The 19,880-nt window shown below is 62.4% G+C and overlaps 6 protein-coding genes across 6 annotated transcripts; 4 read left to right on the forward strand and 2 right to left on the reverse strand.

Moving 5' to 3' along the window:
* Positions 1 to 855: 855 nt before the first annotated feature.
* Positions 856 to 2,395, forward strand: PAN0_004c2389 (ammonium transporter; the record flags this gene model as incomplete). The annotated part of the gene is made up of 2 exons (XM_014802333.1): positions 856 to 1,152; positions 1,223 to 2,395. The coding sequence occupies 2 exons, from the start codon at positions 856 to 858 to the stop codon at positions 2,393 to 2,395; spliced, it is 1,470 nt and encodes a 489-aa protein (XP_014657819.1).
* Positions 2,396 to 2,642: 247 nt separating this feature from the next.
* On the reverse strand, positions 2,643 to 3,599 carry PAN0_004d2390 (transcription elongation factor; the record flags this gene model as incomplete). The annotated part of the gene is made up of 1 exon (XM_014802334.1): positions 2,643 to 3,599. The coding sequence occupies one exon, from the start codon at positions 3,597 to 3,599 to the stop codon at positions 2,643 to 2,645; it is 957 nt and encodes a 318-aa protein (XP_014657820.1).
* A 553-nt stretch (positions 3,600 to 4,152) lies between these two features.
* Positions 4,153 to 9,769, forward strand: PAN0_004c2391 (nuclear mRNA splicing protein; the record flags this gene model as incomplete). Its single annotated transcript, XM_014802335.1, has 2 exons — positions 4,153 to 5,676; positions 6,083 to 9,769. 2 exons carry the CDS (start codon positions 4,153 to 4,155, stop codon positions 9,767 to 9,769), a joined length of 5,211 nt encoding a protein of 1,736 aa, XP_014657821.1.
* A 760-nt stretch (positions 9,770 to 10,529) lies between these two features.
* Positions 10,530 to 11,483, forward strand: PAN0_004c2392 (methylsterol monooxygenase; the record flags this gene model as incomplete). The annotated part of the gene is made up of 1 exon (XM_014802336.1): positions 10,530 to 11,483. One exon carries the CDS (start codon positions 10,530 to 10,532, stop codon positions 11,481 to 11,483), a length of 954 nt encoding a protein of 317 aa, XP_014657822.1.
* A 743-nt stretch (positions 11,484 to 12,226) lies between these two features.
* Positions 12,227 to 16,000, forward strand: PAN0_004c2393 (uncharacterized protein; the record flags this gene model as incomplete). The annotated part of the gene is made up of 1 exon (XM_014802337.1): positions 12,227 to 16,000. One exon carries the CDS (start codon positions 12,227 to 12,229, stop codon positions 15,998 to 16,000), a length of 3,774 nt encoding a protein of 1,257 aa, XP_014657823.1.
* A 1,425-nt stretch (positions 16,001 to 17,425) lies between these two features.
* On the reverse strand, positions 17,426 to 18,718 carry PAN0_004d2394 (uncharacterized protein; the record flags this gene model as incomplete). Its single annotated transcript, XM_014802338.1, has 1 exon — positions 17,426 to 18,718. The coding sequence occupies one exon, from the start codon at positions 18,716 to 18,718 to the stop codon at positions 17,426 to 17,428; it is 1,293 nt and encodes a 430-aa protein (XP_014657824.1).
* Between the last annotated feature and the right edge of the window lie 1,162 nt (positions 18,719 to 19,880).

Consider the following 19,880-nt stretch of genomic DNA (forward strand, 5'->3'; position numbering starts at 1 on the left):
CTCTTCAGGATGCGTGAAATGACGGCCCCGCATCAGATCAAGGCTTGGTCGTCTTGGCAACACCTCGCCTAAGCCAAGGTGTCTCCGAGATGCCCCGGTGCACCACCAGCGCGTCCACTTTAGAGAAGCTCGTGGACAGCCGAACTTTGCCAAGATGGCTTGGTAACTTGGCAGCTCCAATGGGACGGGGGATGAGATGAGCGAGGATCAAGGTAGCTGGGTTCGGAGCGGTGCAGGTAGAGGATGGGCAGGTGATCCGGTCGCTTCCTATCGTCTTGGGCCGCAGTTTCGAGCGAGATGCCCGTTGGATGCGGGCGTCGGAGCGCCAATCCCCTTGTTGTCCTGCCGCTCCGTAACGTCCCCACTGTCCGCTCCAGCGGTTTTGCTGCTTCGAAGCATTGTGCAGTGTTGTCGTTCCGCAAACGCAGATCTCGCTTGATTAGATACTGTACCCTCTAATCCCCGTTCCTGGAACAGCCCACCGTTCGCGAATGACAGTTGCAGTGCCCCACAGACCTTGAGAACGTTGGCGGCAACCGCGCGCGCCAGGCCAACGGACGTCGACTTACCCACGCCCAACCCCGCCGTGTCTTCATCTGGAAGCATATATAGCCCTGGCTGATCCACGTCCCACACCGCCTGCCCTCGAAGCATCCCCACCACACGCCCTACGCCCTACGCCACGAGCAATCTCGCTGACCTTACGGTCCGGTCTCCTCTCCCCCAGCTCATTAAAAAAGAGAGCAACCTTCCGCTCCACTGGGCCTCCCTTTCCCCCCACCTTCCTTTTGTTCCAATCGATCTCGATCGCTGGTCGAGATATAAAAGGCACACAGCCTTTCAATCTAGCCCGAGATGGTCAACGCAACCAACATGGCGGATGGCAACATCCTCACCAACGCCGTCGTCGCCGGCGAGCCGACGGACATCATCTATAACCTCGGCAACATGGCGTGGATCATCGTGTCGACGGCGCTCGTATTCATCATGATCCCCGGCGTTGGATTCTTCTACTCGGGTCTGCTGCGCAAAAAGTCGGCGCTGTCGATGCTGTGGATGTCCATGTGTCTGATGGCCGTCGTCACGTTCGAATGGTTCTTCTGGGGCTTCTCGCTCGCCTTCTCGCCAACCTCGACCAACAAGTTCATCGGCGTAAGTCTTTTCCCTTTCTGCAACAGAGCATGAGCTGGAGCTAACGATGTCGCTTGTATTGTGTGATTAGAACCTGGACAACTTTGGTCTGATGGGTGTGGACATTGGTCCTTCGTCCGGAGGCACGGTGCTGCCGCAGCTGCTGTACTGCATCTACCAGATGATGTTCGCCGCCATCACGGTGGTCATCGCGTGCGGTGCGTTTGCCGACCGTGCGCGCCTGGGGCCCGTGATGATCTTTGCGTTCTGCTGGACGACGATTGTGTACAACCCGATCGCCTACTGGACCTGGAACGTCGGTCTTGGCTGGTCCAACGTGATGGGTGGTCTTGACTTTGCTGGTGGTACGCCCGTGCACATTTCGTCGGGTACGGCTGCGCTCGCCATCTCGATCTTCCTGGGCAAGCGCAAGGGTTACGGCTCGGAGCAGCTGGCGTACCGCCCGCACAACGTCGGCTACTGCATCCTCGGCACCGTCTTCCTCTGGTTCGGCTGGTTCGGCTTCAACGGCGGCTCGGCGCTCGGCGCCAACCTGCGTGCCGTGCAGGCCATGATGGTCACCCAGGTCGCCGCGTCGGTCGGTGCGCTCACTTGGATGTTCTGGGACTGGAGGCTCGAGCGCAAGTGGTCCGCCGTCGGCTTCTGCTCCGGCGCCATCTCGGGTCTCGTGGCCATCACGCCCGCTTCCGGTTACGTGGGCACCCCCGCTGCCGTTGCCTTTGGCGTCGTCGGCGGTACCGCCTGCAACTTTGCCACCGGCCTCAAGAACCTGCTCGGCTACGACGATGCACTTGACATCTTTGCGGCACACGGTATTGGCGGTATGGTCGGCAACATCCTCACTGCCTTCTTCGCCGACAACCGCGTGGCGTCGTTTGACGGCTCGACGCCCATTCCCGGTGGATGGATCAACCACAACTGGATCCAGCTCGGCTACCAGCTCGCCGACTCGGCATCGGGTTTCGGCTGGAGCTTTGTGCTCACGCTGATCCTGCTGTTCGCCATCGACCGTATCCCCGGCTGCCACTTCCGCGCGTCGGAAGAGGACGAGTCGTTGGGTATCGACCTGGCCCAGATCGGAGAGGAGGTCTTCACCCTCCCGCTGCTGCACGACTTCCACAGGCCCGAAGAGGGCGCCGAGATCTCGCACGCACAGGCCTCCGTCGACGCCAAGTTCTCGCCCGCAAACAGCGAGAAGGACCTCGAGGCGGCTCATGCCCCCTCGACGGCCCAGGCCGCCTGAATACCCTCACGATCCACCCCACCACCATCTCTGCCCCCTTTCCCCCCCCACTTTGACCCCCGCGCTCGGTTGCGCTACTTGATTCCCCCACCTTCCGTCTGTTTACTAGGTTCGCTCGCCAGAATGAGCACATGGTTATCTCAAAACGCCTGAATACGTCGGTGAGCGGTGGTTGTCTCGCGTGTGATCACGGTCCGGGCTTTGGCGGGTACAAATACAATTTCCCAGAGTGGTTGCATATGAGAGATCAGCAGAACTTCCACTTGTGGTTGCAGTTTGTGCATGTGACGAAGGTGGTCATGGGTTCGTCGGCGGATCGGGTCTGCATCTGGTAGTATCTGGTCTTGCGCTGCTTGCATCGTCCGCACTGGAAGGCGTCGGTCTCTGCCTCCTGTGCGGCGGCGCCCTTGGCCTTGAAGAGGTTCTGCATCTGGAGCTCCTCGATCTCGCGTTTGCGCTTGTCGCTCGCGAGTTCCTCGTTGGTCATCGTGACGAGCTTGTCGGCGGCAATGTCGCGCTCGACGACGCGCACGCGCAGGTCCGGGTTGTTCTTGTCCTTGATGTTGAGCGACAGACTGCGCACCTTGTTGCGGTAGTCGGCCGTCACGCTTCCCTTGCCCTGGTTGGCCAGAATGGCGGCCTCGACCGCGATGGCGGCGTCAAACACCTGAGAGTCGCTGTGGCCGTGCTGCTCCTTGCCGATCTCGAGCGCCTGGTAGAGCAGCTTGAGACACGCATTGCGCACCTTGTCCTGCAGGATCTCAAAGTCGATCTTTGTTGTCGAAGCCGGTGCTGCAGATGCCGATGGCGCCGACGATTTCGCTGCTGCTGCGCCGTTGCTTTCTGCTTCAGCCGCGGCGTCTGCTGGCTTGGATGCGGGAGCGGGCGAGGCGGACGAGGACGAGGGCTTGCTGCTGGCGGCGCTGGATTGCTGCTGTGCGCGCTGCTTGTCCACGGTGGCCTTCCAGTCCTTGACGAGCGCCTTGGCCTGGTCGGCAACCTTCTTGTCCGAGTGCGAGCGCAACTTTCCCACGGCGACACCGATCTTGCTCTGGCGAATCACATCTTCTGTGGGCGCCGAGAGGCCGCTTTTGAGTTTGGAGAAGACCGAAAGGATGGCGTCTGAGTCGGTCGAGCTTGCGAGCTTCGAGAGCTGCTTCTGCAGGTCCTTGAGCTCCTCGAGCGAGAGGTCTTTTGATGTCATGGCGGCGGTAGTACCAATCGAGCAAAGTCGAGCGCGTCAAAGGCAGTGAAAGCCCGTTGGCTTCAGTAAGCGATGGAGAGAGAAAGCGGAGTGCAAGTTCCAGCCTTTTCTTCGTCGTCGACTTGCCGAAAGGCGCGCTGCTGCTCTGAGGTCGGCTAGGTATGTACGGATACCAGTGATGGTCGGGCGATGGTGGTTGTAATGAGGAAAGGCGGAGTGGGAGTGGGAGCGACGTGCTAGTGACCGGAGTTTCCGCACTCAACGCGTCCGATTCGAGGCTCATTCATTTTCGTCGTCAACACTTCAGCAGGTACACTTGAAATTGATTGCGACTCGTGATCTGTCGCAGCCATGAGTGTCGTGTTCTTACCGCGAGACTGAGCGCGACTTTTTGAGGCACTTTCGCACTTTTTCGAGGCAGCTCTGCCCGATTGCCGAAATTGCAACGGCGCGGCGGCTTTCTTCGCGGACGTCGATGGCTTTGCATCTCCACTTGCATCCACGACCCGCTCTCTCCGCCATCTCAATCGACACCGGCTCTATAGACCGAGCGATGTCCGTTGCTTCCTCTTCAGCGAGCCATGCCGGTCCTTCCAGCTCGTCGGCAGCAATTGAGCAGCCAGCGCTGCCTCCGCTCGGCGACCTCTTCGCCCGTTCTTCGAAACGTGCGCGCATCCTGTTTCGCATCGAGGACGACTATGACTTTGACAACTTTGGAGACGCTTCTGCTCTCGAACCGGCAAAAGCACACCTCTCCTCAAAGATCAGCTCCGAGTATGCCGATGCCAAGGTGCTGCCACCTGCCATCCTCGCACAGCAGCAAGCCGCTGCAGGTCCTGCCCGTCCGGGCGCACCAAGTGCAGCGGGAGCAGCGAGACCAGCCAAGAGGAGAGGCGACGAGACGCATCTATCCCGGCTGATCGATCAGATCGACGCCGGCGGTTCGGCATCCGCACCCGGCGGGGTTGGGCCAGTGGGTCCATCGACAAGCCAGGCGCTTACGATCCGCAGCAACGGTGCAGCCGGTGCATCCAACGGACACTCGGCAGCTTCTGCGGGTGGATCAAACGCCCTTGCGCTGGCGTCACATCGCGGTGGAACCTCGGGACTGCTCTCTCAAGCGCTCATCCAGAAGAAGGAGATGGCGAGTCGCAAGGCCAAGCCCGCGTTCCATCCCAACTGGAAGCTCGCCCGCGTCATCTCGGGTCACCTCGGCTGGGTGCGCTGCGTGGCGGTGGAACCGGGCAACAAGTGGTTCGCGACCGGCGCAGGCGACCGCATGATCAAGATCTGGGACCTCGCCTCGGGCGAGCTCAAGCTCTCGCTCACTGGCCACATCTCGCCCGTACGCGGCATTGCCATTTCCGACCGACATCCGTACCTCTTTTCGGCGGGCGAAGACCGCGTGGTCAAGTGCTGGGACTTGGAGACCAACAAGGTCATCCGACAGTACGGTGGCCACTTGTCGGGCATTTACTCGCTCGCGCTTCATCCCACTCTGGATCTGATCGTCACAGGTGGCCGTGATGCTACGGCGCGTGTGTGGGACATGCGTACAAGGCAGGCTGTGCACGTCCTGACTGGCCACCGCGGCACCGTCGCATCCGTGGCGTGCCAGGCTTCCGAGCCGCAGATCATCTCGGGCTCCATGGATGCCACGGTCAAGCTGTGGGATCTCGCCGCGGGCAAGTCGATCACCACGCTGACGCACCACAAGAAGAGTGTGCGCGCTCTCGCCATCCACCCGACGCAGTACACGTTTGCATCCGGCAGTGCGGGCGGCAACAATATCAAGACGTGGAGATGTCCCGAGGGTACGCTTGTCAACAACATGGCTCACGACACGCTCGTCAATACGCTCAGCGTCAACGCCGACGGCGTGCTCTTCAGTGGCGGCGACGACGGCAGCCTCAAGTTCTTCGACTATGCCACCGGCGTGCCCTTCCAGGTGGCCGAGGATCTGCCCCAGCCAGGATCGCTCGATGCCGAGGCGGGCGTATTCTGCTCCACCTTTGACCAAACCGGCACGCGTCTGATCACCGGCGGCGCCGACAAGACCATCAAGATCTACAAGGAGGTCTGAGCGTGCCTATGTCGCACTCCATCATGTATACTCGCAGCTGTCCGCACTGTCTCTGCTGTGATCAAGATACCCTTTTGCTCGTCCTCGCTGGCTGTGAAGGCGTGGTGTGCCGTGTGAAGCTCTGGCAGGTTCTGAATGCGAAGCGGCTGGTGAGGTTCGAGAAGAGAAGAAGAAGAACGATTTTCTCGTACGAAAGGAGATGAAAAAAACAGAAAAATCGCACGCAGTCGCAAGGTGAGAGGGAGAGCGAGTGAGGCCACCTCGAAATCGACTGCGCCCTCGTCTCCCGCTTCGGCCATTTTGATATTGACGCAACAAGCACACGAGCACCCCGCACGCCCCACGCCGCACGAGAGCAACAACCCGCAGCTGGCGCATTCCTTGTCGGCTGGGACCTCAGGTCACCGACAGAGCAAGCAAAGCCAGTCACGGCGCCGTCGCCACGCCAGTTCGACGGCTGCCTTTTCCGCTATCGTCACGAGGCATGGCGCAGCAGGGAAGGGGTGTCGGCTCGCATCCGGATGAGCCGCCACCCAAGCGACGCACGCTTCAGATCAAGCTTGGCCGACCACGACCGCCAGCAGAGCTCGACACGCCCGAACAGGCCTCGCCCTCGCTCAACCGCAGCCGGCCCACCAGCTCCCTAGGTGGCATACGCATCTCGCTCAAGAGGAAAGCTCCTGCATTCGATGCATCACACTCGACGCCAACACGCTTCTCGAATCTGCACGACTCGGACGACGATGGGCAAGATGATGACGCCGACGATGGCGAGCTCGACAACCAGCCTGTAGCCTCGGCCGATGCATCGGACCAGGACGACGACGAAGACGATCAAGATGACGATGAGGACCGGGAAGACGGCGAGGAGGACGAGGACGAAGAAGACGAAGAGGGCGACGAGGACGCAGGCGGAGCGGATGCAGGCTCTTCGGCAGCCCATGGCACGGCAGATGCCAACGGCATCGCCACCGAAGCTGGCGCATCCGGCGACAACGCTCCGGCACCACGCCTGCGTGGAAAGAACGGAGCATTCAAGAGCACGGCCAACGGCAGCAGCTCCAACCCTTTCCGCCGACCCATCAAGCGTCTGCGCTCAAAAGGCCTCTACGAAGCCATCCCCAAGCTCATCGAAAACCTGCAGCGTCGCGACAGCTATAAGTTCTTCTGCGAGCCCGTCAACCCAGACGAGGTGCCTGGCTACCTGGACGTGATCAAGACGCCCATGGACTTTGGCACCATGCAGCGCAAGGTCGACGACCGCCTTTACAGCCACATGGACGAGTTCAAAGCCGATTTCCAGCTCGTCATCTCCAACGCGCAGACGTTCAACCCCGAGGGTACGCTCTACCACAACGAAGCCAAGCGCATCGCCACGTGGGGCAACCGAGCCATCGAGCGCGAGGGCATGGCTGTCAACGACAACGGCCGCGCCGGCGTCAAGGGCGACGAGCTCCGGCGCCAGAAGAGGATGGCGCGCGAGGCTGCGTCTATCGCAACTGGCGGCGGCATCATCGAAGTCGCCGACGCTTCGGGACGGCGCGTCCTGCGTGGCGCAGTGCAGCAGCAGAATCAGGCGCTGCAGCGCGACGCATCCATACCCCCGCTTGGCGATGCGCAAGTGGCAGTGGGCTCGGATGCCACAGGTGGTGAGATGACCACTCGTCTAGGCGCGCGCGGGTCGCAGTTCGCATTCAGCGCAGGCGTGGAGGCAATCATGGAGGCCGCACGCGTCACATCGCAAGCCAGGCAGCGTGCCGCAGTCGCTCTCGGCCTGACGGGCGGAACGCTTACGCGCGAGGACTCGGTTCAGCCCAGCGGTGGCGCGCACGGCGGCGATGCCAACATGGATCTGGACGACGACGACGACATGGATGTCTCGGACGACGAGGGCGCACGCGCCGGCTTTGCGGGCGGAAGGGACTCGCGCGAACGATCCGTGACCTTCGATGGACCAGCAGGCTCAGGTAGCCGTCGTTTGGGCTCGTCCCAGCCTGGCGGCACGCCTTCGACTCCCATGGGTCAGCGCCAGGCCAGCCCCGATGCGCTGCGTAAGCGACTCGCGGCGGTGACGGGCACGCCCATCCAGGCGCTCGCCAGTCCCATGGGTCCAGGCACAGTAGGAGGCACGGGCAAGGCATCCAAGCAGAAGCTCAAGCAACGCCTCGGAGCGCCCGGAACGCCCAAGCGTCTGCTCGCTCGAACCGGGCTCACCGGATCGGCCACACCAGGCGCAGGTGCCGAGAGTGGAGCCGAGGCCGCAGGCACACCGGGTCTTGCCACCGATCCCTCGGCTGCTGCCGCAGCAGCCGCACAGCTGATGGCCAATCTGTCACAGACGCAGTTGCAGCCAGGTTTGGGCAGCTATTCGTTCGACGACGATGGCTCGATCAACCCAGATGACATCGAGGACCTGCACACCTTCCTCACGCTCCACCGCACGGGTCGCCACGTGCTCATGCCGATGCTCGAATCGCTGCATCCGATCGGCTTTATCCCGGGCGACTACACCGGCTCCAGCGCCGGCGACAAGCCGAAACCGGATTCGGCGGCCAAGGACAAGGAAGCGGAAAAGGGCAAGGAGAAAGTCAAAGACAAGGCGGACGAAGGCGACGACGACGACGATGATGGTAAAGGCGAGAGCAAGGAGAAGGGCGACAAGGATCCGCTTTCCTCGCTACCGCCCGCGCGTCCTGGTGCACCCGACCCGCTCTACTCGGCGATCGCGCCCGAACCCGAACCTCTGCACACCAACCTCAGCCACGACGTGGAGCCGCTGCCGCCTCACTTTCGCAATCTGCCGTTTCTTGCACCGAGCATTGCGCCCAAGGGGGCTCGTGAGGCTGGTGGCCTGCCGCACTCGTGGAGCAATCCAGCGTACGTCGAGGCGATCAAGAACGACAAGCGGCCCAAAAAGCAGAAGGACAAGGAGCGCGAGAGGGAGAAGGAGACGCTCGAGGACTGGAGCTATTTCCGACCCACGCTGACTCGGCTGCTTGAGATCACGGATCTGGGGCCGTTTGGTGCGCTGGTCCCGGCTATGCAAGCATCGGACGGCCCGAGGGCTGCATCCCAAAGCAAGTCTGGCACGGCGGCAAAGCAAGACGACGACGCGCGAGATCATGGGCTGGCTACGACTGCACTCGCGCAGGACGGGTTGGAAGCGATCAAGGCCGAGCTGCAGGACAAGCGCGAGGGTTTCACACTCCCGCGCAACGTCAAGGATCGATTCGTTGAAGCTGCTCGCACTGGTGAGGCAAAGCGCACAGGTGCCTTGTTCACCGAGCGCGAGAGGCAGGATGCTAGCCGGATAGTGGCGGACATGGTGTACGGCGGGGTGGAGGGCAGGGCGTATGTCCGAAGTGTAGCCGAGTTTGTGAGTGGGGCGACGCAGCATGCGATGTTGCTGGACGAGGCCGACGACGCGTACGAGCAGCGCATGGCGCAGGCCGAGGCGCAGCTTGTGGCGGCCGCAGCACTGCGCAAGGCCAGAGAGGCCGAGCCGACACCCGAACCGACGGCGGCTTCGCGACGCGGACCGTTCCAGTGGCGCGACTCGACGGAAGAGGCGGGCACTGCGACACCCGCGGCCGAGGAAGCTGACGCCACCCTCCGTTCCGCAGGTCATACTGCAGCTGCCACTCCGGAGAAGATCGACGATGCCCCGGCCGTGCCCGATGCAATCGAGCCGTCAGAAGTGGCTGTTCCGGAACTTGCTCCGCTCCCTGTAGCGCTTGCGCAGCTGGTGGAAGAGGAGGTGGTTCGACCCATCACGCGCAACTCGCTCGACGTACTCCACCTCGTAGCTGCCTACCTTCAGACGCACGCAGATGCGCCGGGTGTCGATCTCATCGAGGCGCGCCTTGGTCGCAACAAGCTGCATGCGCACCAGCTCGAAGGAATCGATCCTGCAGCTTTCGCTGCTTCCCCTACCTCGGCGGGTCAGCCGATGCCGGCACCGCTGCCGTTCTCATCCGAACTCGAGTGGCTGCAGACGCAACCCGAGCTCACGCGACTGCTCGACGAAGCGCACCAGGACATCAACAGTCTCGGCTCGATCGTCAACTATGTCATCCAGAGCGCCTAGTGCGCAGATTTCTGTACTTTAACCCCACAGCCCAATGTACAACAAATGCAAAAGTCACTCGCTGAGCAGATGTGCTTCGAGCTGAGTGTGTGTGGGCAGGCGGATTTTTTACGGAGGATTAACGATGTTAGAGCGAATGTTATGGGTCAGGGCGCGGAGCTCGCCGAATGTCGGCAGTGGCAGAGAAGGGTTGAGGCTGTGATTTGCGGTGCAGGTGGCAAAAACAAACGGTGCGAGGGGTGGCAAGAATCGGGTGATTTGACTGTGTGCTGAGTGCGGCACGCGTCGAGCAGCGCTGCGCGGGTCTCAGCTAAGCTGCCCCCCCAAAAAAAGCAAGTTTTGCTGTGAAACGCGAGGGCGACAGGGCGAAGCAGAGAGAGGCACGAAATCAGCAGATGTTCCGCTTCCAAAGTAACACCGCCGCGCGTCTGCGAAGAAAATCTCTCTCTGATTTGCGAGACGCCGAAGCCCAAAAACCCTAAACATTTTGGGGGCAGCACAGCGCGACGGCCAAAAATGGCGTGAGGCTGCGTGCTTACCTGGGAATTTCCGAACCAGAAGCAGAGACGTGGCCGAGGCAGCCCGGGCGGTTGCAGCTGCACGCTCCGACTGCGTGTTGCCCTGTCGGCCACCGCGTGCCTTAGTCGTGGGTGCGACGAAAGAGCTTCCTTGCTCCTCCTCCTCCACCACCACCACCACCACAACACCCTCATCTCCGGAGTCGACGTGCACCTAGCACCGTTGGCAGACCTTCGCTACGATGGAGTTTGTTTCGCAGCAGTTCAACTCGACCGTCGGGTCGCTGCTCAACCCGGCCACCACGCAGCTGGCGGCGGACCTGTACAAGAACACGGATCTGGCGTCGCTCAACGTCTTCGAAAAGGCATGGGCGAACTGGTACCTGTACTGGGGCAACCCGGTACTGGCGACGGGCATCATGTCGTTTATGCTGCACGAGGTGGTGTACTTTGGCCGTGCGATCCCGTGGATCATCATCGACGCCATGCCGAGCATGCGCAAGTACAAGCTGCAGGACGACAAGGTACCCACCCCGGAGCAGCAGTGGAAGTGCACCAAGTACGTGCTGCTGTCGCACTTTACCGTGGAACTGCCGCAGATCTGGTCGTTCCACCCCATCTGCGAGTACTTTGGCCTGGCGACGCACGAGGTGCCCTTCCCGCACTGGACCAAGATCGCATGGCAGATCGGGCTCTTCTTCCTGTTTGAGGATGCCTTCCACTACTGGGCGCACCGCGCGCTGCACTGGGGCCCGCTGTACAAGCACATCCACAAGAAGCACCACGAGTACTCGGCACCCTTCGGTCTGGCGGCCGAGTACGCGCATCCGCTCGAGGTGCTGATTCTCGGCATGGGCACCATCGGCGGACCGTTCATGCTGTGCGCGTTCACCAAGGACATGCACATCCTCACCGTGTACATTTGGATCGTGCTGCGCCTCTTCCAGGCGATTGACGCGCACTCGGGCTACGACTTCCCCATCTCGATGCACAACTGGATTCCCTTCTGGGCGGGCGCCGACCACCACGACTACCACCACCAGGCGTTCGTCGGCTGCTACTCCACCTCCTTCCGCTGGTGGGACAGCTTCATGGGCACCGACCTCTCGTACAAGCGTGCTCGTGCGCGCCAGGCCGAGAAGAAGCGCCAGGCTCTCGAGGGCAGCGCCAAGGCGGCCACCGCCAAGGCTCAGTAAGCTATTGCTGGCCCGCCCGCTGGCATCCCTTTACGGACACCCCTTATCTATCCCTAACGCTCCATCTTTGGCAGTGTCCCGGGTGGGCTCCTCGCTCGCCTCGGCCTGCCACTAATCACGCCCGTCCTTGTACATAGCCAGCATGTGAATCTTGCTTATCCCCCCGCTCTATCACTTCGCGTTCTGGTGAGTGTGGTGAATTTGAGCGACTCGAGTGTGTGTGCTGCTGGCAGGCAAGCAAGGGGGACCTGCAAGAGAAAATGATCAGCCGCGGAAAAAGACCAAAAAAAAGAGAGTTGGCGGGCGTTGCTCAGCAGACCCTGCGCCGGTGCAGCTGAGCCGTGGCTTTGGGCGTGGGTGGGGTGGCTGTTGCGTGAGAGAGAGAGAGAGAGCGTGTGCGAGGTGCAGGACGTGCGTGTGGAACCAACACTCGATTGTGCCTCTCACATCCCAACTGTCACACGCACTTCGAAGCGAGTTCTGAGTGGCTGCACAACGCTGCTGCACCCTCCAACAGCTCGCCTGCACTGGTTCTCCCCCCCTGGCCAGCGGCACAATTCGGCCCGCGCCTCATCCCAATCACTCCCATTGTCCCACCACCACGACCTCTGCCAATCCGGCAGTCGCGTTCCTAGCGTCCGAATCGCGCATACCCACAACACCCTATACCCCCATACCGGTACCATCTTCATCGTGTGCTGCTCATCCATCCCGACCAGCGCTGCGGCGCAGACCTGCTCATCATGCCCGGCCTCTTCTCGAGAAAGTCCAAGCCCAAACAATCGCTCTCCCCACTCGGCGGATCAAAGACCTATACGGGCGCCATCAGCTCAGCCGACATCGATCGCCTCGGCCTCTCGTCGCCCACGCCTAGCACCGCAGATGCGCACCTCCTCCCAAGCGTGCCTACCAAGGACGACCTCCCGACCTTACCGCCCAAGGACGCACCCCGCAATGCCACGCTGCCTCCATCTTCAACGGCCTCCAATGGCACCACCTCCGAGTTCGGTCGCTTGCAAGATGCACCACCACCACGCCCAGCCACGCTCGCATCCTCATCAACCTCGGTCACCAACACCCGCCTCCTCCATCCTTCAAACGCACTGCACACCGTAACCCCCCGCTCCAGCCTCAACCACCTACCCTCCAATGCTCCATCCTCTTATACCTCGGACGTCGCACACGCCATCGCTCAAAAGCCCCCATATGCATACGGCTACTCCACCGAAGGCTGGCACATTCAACTCGAAGCCGCACGTGTACTGGCGCTCCTCGAAGCGTGCGGCGAACAGATCCGCAGTCGCGGCCTCGACAACCCGCTCATCTTCTCCTCCATGGCGCTCGATCTCTCTCCCACCAACGTCGCCTCCCTCATCCGCCTCTTTGCCACCACACAGCCATTGCAGCGCGCACTCCCGCCCGCCTTCCTCGACGAGATCCGCTACGCCAATCCGCACGACCTCGCCGCCCTCATCAAGTGGGGCCTCGCACGCATGGGCCGCGTGCTCGCCGTCCCCGTCCCCGTGCCAGGCCAAAAGAAGGGCGAGGTGCGCGAGGAGATGGTCTACGTCCACCAGCGCGGCTTCCTCGACCTCGAAGCCTACAATGCTTGGCGCGACCACGAGCGCAGATCCCACTACTCCCACTCCGCCTTTGACCACTTCCTCGCCCACCTCGCCCCGGACAACGCCAGGCTGCTCAGCGCCCTCTTTGAGCTGCTCTCCTCCACCGCCAGCTACTCGCTCAAGAACGGCATGATGCCCGCAAAGCTCTGCAAGCACTTTGGCCCGCTCCTCTTTGGCCTCCCCGAGGACGAGAGCTTCGCACGCACCTACGACGCCTACGTCCGCGCCTCCAACGCCACCGAGCACCTCCTCCTTGCCTACATCCGCCTTCAGGCTACCAAGGCCGCCCTCCCGCCCAGACTCGCCCAGCACGTCAACGGCTACCCCTCCATGCTCCCCACCGAGATCACTTCGCCCTCCCCCTCTTCCAAGCTCGTCCCCGTCACCCAGATCGAGCGCAACGTGCGACTCTACACAATCGACCTCGTCCAGTCCGCATGCGAGATCGACCTCGCAGAAGCGTGTCCAGAGTGGCGAGACTGCTGCGACACGTACGAAGCCATCGGCAGGGATCCGCAGCTGTCGGACAAGTTTCGCAAGCTTGTCAATCTACGCGGCGGCGCGATTCAGGGCCGCAAATCCGGCTCGAGCGTCTCTACGCCCGCTGCCGCCGAGGACGACGATGCCGTCGCTGCCCACGGCTCGCTGGTTAGCAAGCGCTGGGACGATTTCTTGTCCGACGGCTTTGGCGCGCCGGACTCGTCCAAGCTCGCGTTTGATCTCAAGGAGAGCGCAAGGCGCAATCGCACCGTCAAGCGCCAGAGCATGCAGTGGACCGACTTTTCCAAGGACGGCTTCCATGCCAGCGACTCGGACGCCCTCGCCGATGCGCTCAGCTTTGACGAATCCCTCAAGCACGACGTGCAGAACTGGCCGTCGGAGCGCGACCAGCTGCACGCCAAGCTCAAGGCGCGCCAGGACAAGCTGCCGCCCTTCCACTACGACACGACGCCGCGTCTGCTTGCAAGCCCGTCGCTTGCAGGCACGCCCCAGGGGAAGTTGGACGCTCATCCCATCAGCCGCATGGACGAGACCTTCGCCGACGTCTGGGCCGACTTTCTGCTCGGCAGCGGCTGGAGCAACCGCGACGAACTCACCCACCGCAACGCCAACTTTGTCGTCGTCCAGTACAAGTCGCGCCCCAACGCCAGCACCGTCGGCTCCCAAAGCGCCGGCTCGAGTCTCTCGGCCCCGACGCGCTTCCAGGTCTCGTCGACGCGCAAGGACGAGAGCGTGCCGCGCGACGAGCGCATCGATGCAGCGTGGTTCGTAGTTCAGGAGGTCGTGCCTGCGCAGTACCGCGCCGAGCTCGAAGCTGCGGGGCGTGGCACGTCCAAGGGCCGCGCCATGATCCGCAAGCTCACCATGTTCCGCTCGCGCAAGGAGCGCGAACGCGGCAGTGCGGACGACAAGAGCGCCGATACTACCGACGACGTCTTCCGGCCCGGACCGGGTGGCTCGACTAAGCGCATACTGCTGAGCGACCAGCTCCGCAAGACGACGTCGCGCAGTGCATCGCGCTCCTCGCTCCGTAGTCAGGCGAGCGCCGATCGCGACGCCGAGATGCGCGTCAGCTCGGATACACCCAACATGCATGCGCAGTACCGCAGTGAAGGCCACACGGGCGGAAGCAAGCTCATCTCGACGCTGCGCGCCAAGAGCATGCGCGTCGTCAAGGGCGCCCGGCGCGGTGCATCGTCGCCCGCACTCAGCTCGCACGTGGACGAGTTCGGTGCTGGCGCTGGCGCGGGTGCGAATGGCGCAAGGTCGCGCGTGCAGCAGGGCGATCTCGGCGTAGACCGCTCCTTCACCAGTGCCGACTTTGAGACGCGCAGCGTGGCCGACGGCGCCGAGGAGCGCGACAGCATAGATTCGTTGACGGCGGCGGCGTCACAACGCCACATGCCGGCACGGGAGGATGCGTGGATCGACATCCTCGTGCGTGCCAATGGCACCCGGATGAGCGGACAGGATGCGCCGCCGCCGCGCAAGGGCTCGCTCGGCCTGCCTGTCTCTGCGGACCGCAGTGCGATCGACGAGACGGCGCAGCTCTCGGTGCCCGAAGTGGGCACCGAGGCGAGCACGCCGCGCAGTGCGCACATGCCGCTGTCCGGATCTGACGAGACGCTCGAGGGTGCGAGTGGCGTGCCACGCTCATCTACGCCTCCGCTGAGTGCGTCGGCCAAAGCGACGCCCGAAACGGACCATGCGGCGGAGATGGGTCTTGGACTCGAGCGCATCGATACGGCTTCGAGCCACGGGGATGACGAGGAATCGCATGTCGAGGTGGGGATGCGCGATGTGTCGCCCGCACCGCAAGCGGCGCCTCGGATCGACCCGGTGGCGGCGGCGCGTGCAGCGCTCAAGTCGCGCCGCGAGATGGCTCCGCGCGCACCGGCGCAGATCGACGCCAAGAAGCTTGTCGAGTCGCTGCGTGCTGGGTTGAGCCCGATCGAGGCGGTGCGTGCGAGCAAAGACCCGCGCGCCACCTCGCCGCCACTCAGCTCGCCCACCCCGGCGTCGCCCGTCTCGCCGCTGGCGGGCAAGGCTGGATACCGCGATCCGTTTGCCAAAGACCCTGTTGCAGGCCGCGTGGCGGATGTAGCCTCGAGGTTCGGTGGCACATTGCCCGCCAAAAAGCCGCAGGTAGAGGAAAGGTCGCTGCCGAGTGAGGCTGATGAGGATGACGAGATATACCCCGAAGACGCCGCGTCGAATATCGATCCGAGGGAGCCGAGGTCGCCGCAGAGTGATGGACTCGAGCTGCCCGAGGAGGTCGAGACGCTCAGTGAGGGAGGTGCCCGGTTCGCACAGCCCTACCAGCCGGGCATGCCGCTGGATAATGTGCTCGAGGAGTCCGAGAGCGTGGTTAGCGGCACGACGAATTTGTAGATGCAATGTCATTGGAATGCAGCATCCTGAGCGGTTGTACGAAGTCGACCCTGCGGGAAGCGTGTTTGAGGAGTGTGAGAGCGTGACGAGTGGCCAGAGGCAGGTGTGAGCGCAGCACTGTCAATGTAGGACGGAGTCGAGTGGGGCACGATGCGACGGCTGATGGAACGTGCCTTCGTGAGCACTGCCACCGAGACGTGACGACGATGGGCTCACGGACGCATGAGACCAGCTTCCAAGCGCACTATGACGAGCACGCCACCATATGCCCGCACAGTGACGCCTTGCGTACATCCGAGCAACATCCAACCACACGAAGACACGCGCAAGTCCCTTCAGCCCCCCCGCCGTGGGCTGTGTGAGGTGTGAGCACCGTCTTGGCCTTGTCTGAGGAAGCACTCACTCTACAAACGGGCAAACACACGTCCATGAGCCCACGACGAACACACCGGATGCTCCGTCGTCATCGGTCGAGTGTGATCACCTGAAAACAGCAACCCCTGCCTCCTTCTCTTCGATATCCTCTACTGGCACAAAAACGTCGTTGCATCTCCTCTTTCTCGACACGGATTGATTGCCGAATGGGCCCACACTGATCCACCCAGGCACTGGTAAAGACAAAGCAAACTGCATTGGCTCGAGACTCCGACAGAGGCGAGTACGTCGTCCCACCGCAATCCTACCCCGCTCTTTTGCGAGCATTGGCGGAAGAAGCTGGTGTGGAAGCACGAGGGTTTGCATCCGAGCCTAGAAGATTTGCCTGGCTGCATCCAGCGAGTGCTTGGGCAGCGTGAATGTATGGGCCACAAAAGGAAGCTTGAACGGGACGGGGCATTGTCCTGAAGCAACCCCTCTAAAAAGCCCCACGGCGGCGTCGGTCTGACTTCCGAGGCGGTTGAACTCACGCCCCATTGCCGGAGCAGTTCGCACCGTCCTGCAACGTCAAACCCGCTCGGCTGCACCAGTCATGGCGCTTGCCTCTTGAGGACATCGCCATCAATCGGATAAAATCAAAAGTCGCAGAAGAGTCGGCGCTGCACCTGCGTCGTACGTACACGCAACAACTTACTCGGTCTCGAGATGTACCCCTTGCGAACAATGCACCACGACAAATCTCGGTTGAGCTTTGTGAGCTCGAGATTTGGAGCAAGCACACATCAGCACAACGACAAATGAGCACGTTTGACGTGGTGCAAACGCCAACGACAACGTCGGGCGCACGACGACAATGACAAACACACAGCACACTGACACGGGACAGAAAGGCACGCAGTGTGAGGTGCGAGCAGACGTCCTCAACCACGCCCAGCGTGCTCACTCGGAACCAGCCCACGACCACACCGCACAATGACACGACGAATACACAGATTAGCTTCGCTGCGGGACGCGGAGGGCACATTAGACGAGAAGCAGATGTAGGCAGGGTCAATCCGAGCCACCGGCAAGGTGGTCTGGGTGGACAAAGTCGAGCGTGTCGAGCAGCAGCGACGGCTTGGCGTGCAGGCGCGGCGAGGCGGCGCGCGGCGTGCGTGCCTCGTCAGACGAGTCCGAGCCAGCGCCGGCGGGCTGGAAGCGCGCATCCAGCACACCGCCGTCGTGCGCCAGGTTGAAGTAGTCCTCGTCGAGGCCGATGCCGGGCGCCGCCTCGCGCGACCACTGCGCAAAGCGCTGGTTGAGAGCGTCCATCTCAATGTCGAACGCCGCCTCGGCGGGCTCGGGCGCGTGCGGCTCGACTGCAGGCAGGTTGGTCGAGATCATCGACAGCGGCGAACGACCGACCTTGGGTGACGACGATGCCGACGACGACGCTCCAGCGGCGGCAGCGGCGGCGGCGCGCGAGAACGTCTGCTGGTGAATGGCAGGGAGATGCTTGGACTTGCTTTTGGGCGAGCAGCTCGAGTGAGTCTTGCTGGAGCGGCTGCTAGGTCGCGGCGACACGGGCGATGACGAGCGCGGCGAGGGTCCCATGGCAGGCGCCACAACGGCGGCGAGCTTGGATTGGGCCGAGCCGCGACGTTGACCGAGCATCTCTGGCACGGGCGCACGGTGCAGATGACGGTGGTTGACGCCACCAGGCGAGGGCCAGCCGTACTGCCACCACGCCGGGTTGGCAGCGTAGCGACCGATGGGCGACAGGCCGAGCGCCATGATGCGCTGCTGCTCGTCGTGCTCGTCTTGCGTGGCGACGGGCATCGAGTAGCTGCGGATCATGCCGGCGGATCGGCAAGCCTGCGGAGCCTTGGTGTCCGCCGCGGCGGCGATGTCGAGGCGTAGAGCGCCTTTGCCGCCAGGAGTCAAGACGGCAGGCTGCACAGCCAGGCCGGCGCGATTGCCAGCGAGCTGGTGCGGATGCAAAGCGGCGAAGCCCTCGGACACGCCTCGACGCGCTTGGCGGCGGGTGGCGAGGGCACTGGGGCCGACTGACGGACGGTTGTGTCCTGGGAACATGTTGGGTGCACAGTTTTCTGCTTGCTCGTCATCGGCGAGCTCCCGTTCGGCTTCGTGGAGCTTGATGTCCACGACGGGAGGGAGGGGAAGCAGGGGAGAGAAGGGCAGATGAGAGCCGGTCTTGGTGACGGAGCCGCTGGTGGCTTTGGAGCCGCGGAGACGCGAGCCGGCGTGCGCAGTGCTGGAGGGGTCGTAGAGAGGCGCCTGTTCCGAGATGGAGCGATGGCCGAGGCTCGGGCGCGATAAGGCGGTGGAGTGGAAGGCCGACATGGTGCCGGAGTGGGTCGATGGAGCTAATTGATGTAATACAGTCTTGCAGTATAAAGGGGCTCTGCGACTATAGACAGGGCTGCATAAGCGTACAAAGGGGGCGATGCGGCGAGAGATGCAACAGGTTGAGGATGCTTTTTAGGAGGTGACGGAGAAGGCTAGACAGAGGATGATGAAGAGCGATGGGCGATCGTGTGGGATGAAAGGATGAGAATAGGATGTCGGAATGATGCAAGGACGAGTGCTAGAGCACGCTCGTAGCGGTCCTTTGAGGCGGGAGCAGATGAAGAAGGGATGCGATGCGATGCTTGAGGGAGCCTAGATGAAAGCAGACCTCGTTTGCGAGTGGAGATGCGGATGCGACGGAGGACAGAACGAGACAAGAGACAAAGACGGGAGCAGAGACCAAGAGGACGAGGCCAATCGGAAACGGCGGTCGCAAGAACGATAAGACTAGATAGGCCAAGGGGACCAGTCGAGCCCAATGCTATGCAGAGGTATGCAAAGATGATGGAAGGAGGAAGGGGAGGTCCGAGACGACCGTGTGCCGAGTGGTCACTGAAACACCACGTCGAAGCAGACGGCCTGATGTAGACGATGCAAATTGATGGACGGGGAGGCTGGTTGGGACGAAGGAAGGAAGGGTGGTTCAGGCAAGGTAGCGTCGATATTATGTAGTCGGATGAGCCGTGACAAGCGCGAGAGTGAAGGAGCGAGCGCGACCGCACTGGGCCGTTGCGTCGCGAGGCAGAGAAGAGGCAGAGCGGAGAGAGAGGCCCAGGAGACGTCCGCAAGGGCGTCGGCTAAGCCGAAAGGGCGTCGGAAGCCATCCGTCGTATGCCTCTCACTCTTCCCACACTCGCGATGCATTCGCGCAGCTGCCGACGCGGACGAAACGCAGGGCGATGCACTGCAGTGCAGCTCGAGCATCGTGCAGATGCTCGACATGGCGCATTTCGCGAGGCACCTCTGCGCCAGTCCAAGGCGCGTCCGGGGAAAAAAAAAGGGCCCACGCCACGGCTGTCGTCGTGAAATCACCATGCGCCTGGCCTCTGCAGCCGTGCATTATTGTGCGCCTCGCAGCACGCGTTACCAGGGTCTGCAACCAACCCACGAGCCTCCTCTTGGCTAGCTCGGCCACAAAGAGCAGCATACTGTAGCC

The sequence above is a fragment of the Moesziomyces antarcticus genome (genome assembly GCF_000747765.1).
Source record: "Moesziomyces antarcticus DNA, scaffold: scaffold_v10004, strain JCM 10317, whole genome shotgun sequence".
Taxonomy (NCBI): domain Eukaryota; kingdom Fungi; phylum Basidiomycota; class Ustilaginomycetes; order Ustilaginales; family Ustilaginaceae; genus Moesziomyces; species Moesziomyces antarcticus.